Source organism: Mytilus californianus, unplaced genomic scaffold, assembly GCF_021869535.1.
Source record: "Mytilus californianus isolate M0D057914Y unplaced genomic scaffold, xbMytCali1.0.p SCAF_6, whole genome shotgun sequence".
Taxonomy (NCBI): domain Eukaryota; kingdom Metazoa; phylum Mollusca; class Bivalvia; order Mytilida; family Mytilidae; genus Mytilus; species Mytilus californianus.
In genome coordinates, this window is record NW_026262712.1 from 4,573,056 (window position 1) to 4,579,055 (window position 6,000).

The 6,000-nt window shown below is 32.8% G+C and overlaps 1 protein-coding gene across 1 annotated transcript in view; it reads left to right on the forward strand.

Moving 5' to 3' along the window:
• Window positions 1–4,690, forward strand: part of LOC127706057 (uncharacterized) — a 33,094-nt gene extending 28,404 nt beyond the window's left edge. The window contains exons 18-20 of the mRNA XM_052210473.1: window positions 148–339; window positions 833–916; window positions 4,157–4,690. Coding sequence (XP_052066433.1) covers window positions 148–339; window positions 833–916; window positions 4,157–4,567 — 687 coding nt within the window. The 3' untranslated portion in view covers window positions 4,568–4,690. The remainder of the gene's footprint in view (window positions 1–147; window positions 340–832; window positions 917–4,156) is intronic.
• The last annotated feature ends 1,310 nt before the right edge of the window (window positions 4,691–6,000 follow it).

Genomic DNA, 6,000 nt, shown 5'->3' on the forward strand with positions numbered 1-6,000 from the left:
TTTAACAGAAGTCTGTCGTTTGTCTCTTTATTATTTTGTTAAAGTGATCAGTGGGATCATATGCATACATATACCACTGACAACTTCTAAAAGTAGATATCAATTTGAGGAAACTCTAAATAAAACATCTGTTAACTTTTTATGTAGGCAGAATGTTGTGGAGTAGGACCTATGATAGAATCGTCATTTAAATCTACTTACTGGTATTTATATGACAGATCAGCAGGTCAACGAATTCCAGTACAATGTTGTATATCTCAAACCAATGTCTTCCCTTACTCTACGAGAACAGATAGCAACTGCTCAACTTCTATGCTAGACGGCTACTATCGCTCACAGGTTAATTATTTAAATCTCTAACTTTAGGGTATGATTTATCAACATGATATATCTTTTCCAAGGCTCTTATTAATCTAATCTAAATGTCATTATATAAGAAATAGCATTTGATATTTTCATAAATGTTTATGCAATACAAAACGACCAAATAGCTATAAAGTCTCCATGAATGACATAATAAATAATACTGAATTATTCTTCATTATACGGATTATAAACGGATTAATAGGTTGTTTTAATTGTAAAACTAATTAATTTGTGCTGAACGGTCTATTTAAATAGTTTTTCGACACAATGTTTTACCAATCCTGGTTCTAAATTTAGTTCGGCAATCATGTTGTAAAAATCACCCCGAATTTGTAAAATCCCTTCGCAGAAAATATTGCTTTCATAGTCATAAAATATTTGATTATAACAAAATATTGATATATACAACAAATATAGGACTCCATTGTATGTCCAAGAAATTAAGTTTGCCAACTATGTCTTTTAGTCATGTGATGTTGCAGTTAAAGAAAGATTAGAAATATACAGCACAATCTTCATTGTATTCATGGCTATGATCATTTTTGTAGAGGTGAGTATGAATATGTGCAAAAGAGTGTTTTTTTAAGTATACTTCCGATTTCCTTTTATTCTTACAGAATAAGTTGTGGAAAAGTACTTCACGTGTTTTCGTGATTTTAAGCTGCACTTCTTCATAATTTGCATATATGATTCTGCATAAAAAAGACATCATAGAGATAATCAAACACAAAAGTTGAAGACAAACTGGCAATACCAAGGCAAAAATCGAAAAACAACAGTCTATAATACAAAGGATAGAACACCAAACACTGAGCGACATGAACCCTACTAAAAAGCAGGGGGTAAATCTCAGGAGGTCCACAAGTTGTAACTATCGTATGGGTAATGCAAGTACATCTTCGATGGTTCACATTCAAGGAGAAGAGGACGCGATGATGGTTACGACAATTTAAACATATCCATCGTCATATGTGGGGCAGATATTCCTTAACCGGAAACCAACTTTTGATTACGTCTCCAAAATTTTCGAATGGATGACTTCAATTTTACCACTTGTAACCCTTAGTTTGATGGCACTAAGTCCACTATCGTATAGTTAAACAGGTTTTACCCGCCTCATTCGTTTTTAATTTAAAAGTATCAAGCCAGGACTGCGTTTTACAGAAGGTTGTAATTTTTACAACCGTTGGTACTTTGTATAGTTTGCTGCTGACTTGTGGTAAATCGAGGAAACCGGAGGCCATGACTTATAACCGATTGCTCCCTGATGAAAATGTAAGAGGGTTTTAAACAATAAACAAAATGTAAGGACACTAATTGCGTTGATATACCCGAAGTTTAGTCGACTTGCGTATCTATTTATAATGTTCACACATGCTTGCAGAGTCAATATAAAAATTCGAAGTTGTGGTATGATTGCCAATGAAACAACTGTCTACCAGAGACCAAATGACGCAGACGTTAACAACTGTATCAGTTAAATGTTAAAAAAAAAACCCAAAAAAAAAACAAACGACTATATGCCACCGTATGGCGATCAACAATGAGCAAAAGCCAATATCGCAAAGTACCACTGAAAGCCCAGAAATGACAAATGCAACATAAATCAGACGAAAGTAAAACGGCCTGATGATGTATGTACAAAACAATGAAGCAAAAACAAATATGATATACAGCAACAAACGAGAACCACTGCATTATATAATCCTGACTAGGACAAATCAGACACAGAATGTGGCGGGGTTAAGCGATGACAACACAAGAAAAAACTATTAAAATCAGTTGGTAAGGGCTGAACTCATCCGATCGAGTCAATATGCATGTAACATGTAACACAATGTATAAAACATATGTCGTCAGATGAAGGCAAAGAAAATATCTTTTTAATATAGAACTTAAACATCTTAATCTCACACAGTTTTGAAATTTATTCTAATATGACAGTAGAACATGCTATCGACAATCAAGTAGTCTACTTGGTTATTAAATGAAGGAAAACAATCAGTGATATTTGAGCAAGATCCACAAAAAAGTAAATCTGTTTTTATTGTTTCTAACCAAATTCCCAATACAACAGGTGAGCTTTAGGTATTCTCATAGTTTACTAAGAACATAAAGATGTTTAGCTGTACCCAGGTCTGTAATACTTTATGTGCGGTCAGGAGTTTTATCCAAGTCGCAGCTCAAAACCCCCCCCCAAAAAAAAAACACATACATAACTATCTGTACCTTTTTAATTTAAATCAATAGTCAAATTTAATGATAGAAAAAGAAGTTATTAGTAATAATAAAAGTTCAATGATAAGTTTATATTGACAATAAAAGATCTCGGAACAAAAAGGGAAGCTAAGATCCACGAGCCCAAAAGGTGGGGCGATTTTAAGAGTTCTTTTGTGATGAGGTCTTTTAATATCAATATTAACTTATTATTAAACTTTTACTGATTTCGAAATCTTAAAAAAAGTCATAAACAGTACAGAAAAGGCCTTTGGATAAGCCTTATTCCCCTAGAATTGACGAGTTTAAATCGGATTCAACTTACTTGATAGGTAAACACTACACATTCTACACAAGTTACTTAATTGCATCGAAAACCGATCGATTTAAAGACATTTACGTGATTCAAATTATGAATTCTTAAACATTTCCAGTTCTAAATATAAACCGTTGAATTGTTCTATAAAACTAAGGGGTAAACTTATATTTTCAAACTTTAAATGTTCAAAATAATAATTTTTTATTTCATAAATGAGTCAGTCAACCATATACTGACCTCATTTACAACTGACTAATTAATGTTCTGCACAAAACTTTTTGTTATATATATATTTGGGTTTTTTTTTTATCTGTTTGTAATCAGGAAATTAATTTTAAAAGACCAGATTATAAGCAGACAGTTAGTAAATCTCTTCCAACAATTCATGTATTAAACATCGTGTAATACATTTAGATTCTTACATTGATACCAGTGGATTATCGGATACATCCAATCAAAATAGTTAAATTATTGAATAGGTCCGAAAATACAAATTGAAAAGACAAATGATTAATGAAAAGCTTAAATTTACGTTTAACAGCTGGACGCGATTAACCCTTGCACTTCTCCCATACAACAGTAAACCCTTGCTAACGTGAGGCATCCGTTTGGCTGTGTGGCTGTGATGGACGTTTGAATACGTTCGGTCTGAATACGGAAGTTAAATCCTGTGACCCTGAATAATTGATTGCCGCCTAAATGTCCAGTTGCAAATATGTCATGTATATTTTGGACGAAGTGAAATGTGGGTCGACCTCCAAAAAACCTTATACAAACTTTTCAACGAATTCAAAGGCAAGACCGCCCATTTAAACATTACAGTCAGTAAAACGTGTATTTTTGTGTTTATCAATTCCTATTGCAGGCACTTTTTAAGTTTCGAACATCTTTGAATTTCCACTATGATATTGTCTGATTTTTAGCTAGAGATGATCAATCAAAGGCATTTTTATTCCACGGAGCTTTGAATTATTGTATTTTGAATGCCGTGTGTGGACCCCTTGATTATAAAAGGCGTACCCAATAAGTCATGCCCGATTAATTTAATGAAAATAAAACCGCATTTTCAGGACCTACACATTGTTATTAAGTTTGAGGTACAATAAGTAAACAAAAAAGATTCTTTATGAAATAAAATCGTTCCAGGTATCTCAGATAATTATTAAAACAAAACAACAAAAACAAAATCGATTTTGTGGTGGCGTATACCATGTATACCATAAGATTCTTATTTCAAGCCACTCTCTAATTCAGATATGTTGTGTTGTAACAACTTTATTGAATGCAATACGATTCAAGAAAGACACAAAGATGATGCAAGTGAGTGTTAAAGCGGGTGGAAAGGGAGTTGGAATCAGAAAAGACAATGCAACTCAAAAAGTAGGAGATAACGCTAAGAAAAAAAGAAATCAAAGAAATAAAGAGGATAACCGAGCAAACAGATCATCTAAAAACGAACTGCGATTGTCAGTTAGAACTGTCGATTTACACAAAAAAGCAAATACTATTGTTCAGGAAAACATCGAAGACATAATTGAATTACAATCGATAAAATCTATGGAATTTGAAGACAAAGTTAATGACAAACCAGATAAACCTACCGACAATATAAGACAAGAAGTTGACGAATTGGCTAGAAATGATATAACAATGCCGGACAACTAAATCAAATAAATGACTGAAGTGATGACATTTAACAATATTGGAAAAAAGAAACGAATAAGTTAGATATCTTGGTTCATATGTGTATTTGACATGATGATGATATTAAAAAAAAATAATCTGGAATTTAAGATTTATACTATAAATCAGAAGAGCATTATTTAAGGTACAAAATAAGCTAAAAATGTTGATAGGTTATGGAACTCCTTTTCGAGATATAAAAAATAGCGGGAAAAGGCTGACTCGGACATTTGCCTTATATTTAGCATTGGCATTATTTGTGTCTGAAATAGTAAGAAAAGAAATCTAAAATCTGCTGAAAATTTGGTAATGACCTTTTATTGAACCTTTTATGTAAAGAAAAATGGGTGATTTGGGGCAAATTATTTTACCCAGTATCGTAGCAAAAAATCCAAAGGAGTCCGAACATCTGACCAAAAATCCTAAAACTGGCATGACTACATCCTTAAACAAAATCGATCTTTGTTTCTTTATTGGGCGTTTTAACTCTTTGATTCGAGCGTTACTGAAGAGTCTTGTGTAGACAATATAGATTGTTGTCTATAATTTCATGACTCAACATATCCAAAACAGCCGATACCATAGATGAAAATCGGACATTTGCTTTTTCTTGAATGTGACCTACCAAATCATAGTTATCACCAGGTGTGTACGTATACGAGCATCACAACGGGTCTGCATACCCTTTCAGAGCACCTTAAATCCGGGTTTTGTTGGGATGTGTGTTGCTAAATCTTTAGTTTTTTCTCTACTTTTGATCGATTTTCATTTTTTGCAATGCCATTATCCGTTTGTTTTCGACTATGTATTTGAATATCCCTTTTGTATCATTTGCTTCTCTTTTACAAGCAAGTACTACTTGTGCAGAACACTTTAATATTATTTCAACTCAACATTAACTCAGCGTTATGCAAACTAGGTTGGTAACTTACAAATTACACATTTTAATTTTACTGCTACACAGTCGTTACTTCAATATATCATTAGCAAGTATCCATTCGGTCACGAAAAACGAAAATTCGACTACATCAAGAAAATTAAGGAAATACACCATATTAGAGAAAAAGCTTCCGAAGGTTTATTTGAAAAAGTGTCACATGTAGAGCATACTTTTTTCTCTTCAGGATCACATAAGTTTATCCACTGATTATTGGTGGAGTTCGTGTTGCTCAGTATTTAGTTTTATATGAAATGTTATGTAGACTTAAAACTTAAATGTCCTCTAATTTCAACTTAATCAAATGTCTTGTCTTAGAGTGTGTTGTTGTTCCTTCGTCTGTCGTCCGACTGAAAGTTGTAACTTTTCTGATACTACTGGGTCAATTTCAGCTTAGGGTGTTTGATTTCCAAATAAACATCTTATTTTAAATCATAAAAATTGTCAATAGCACATAGGGCGGAATGAATAAAGAATT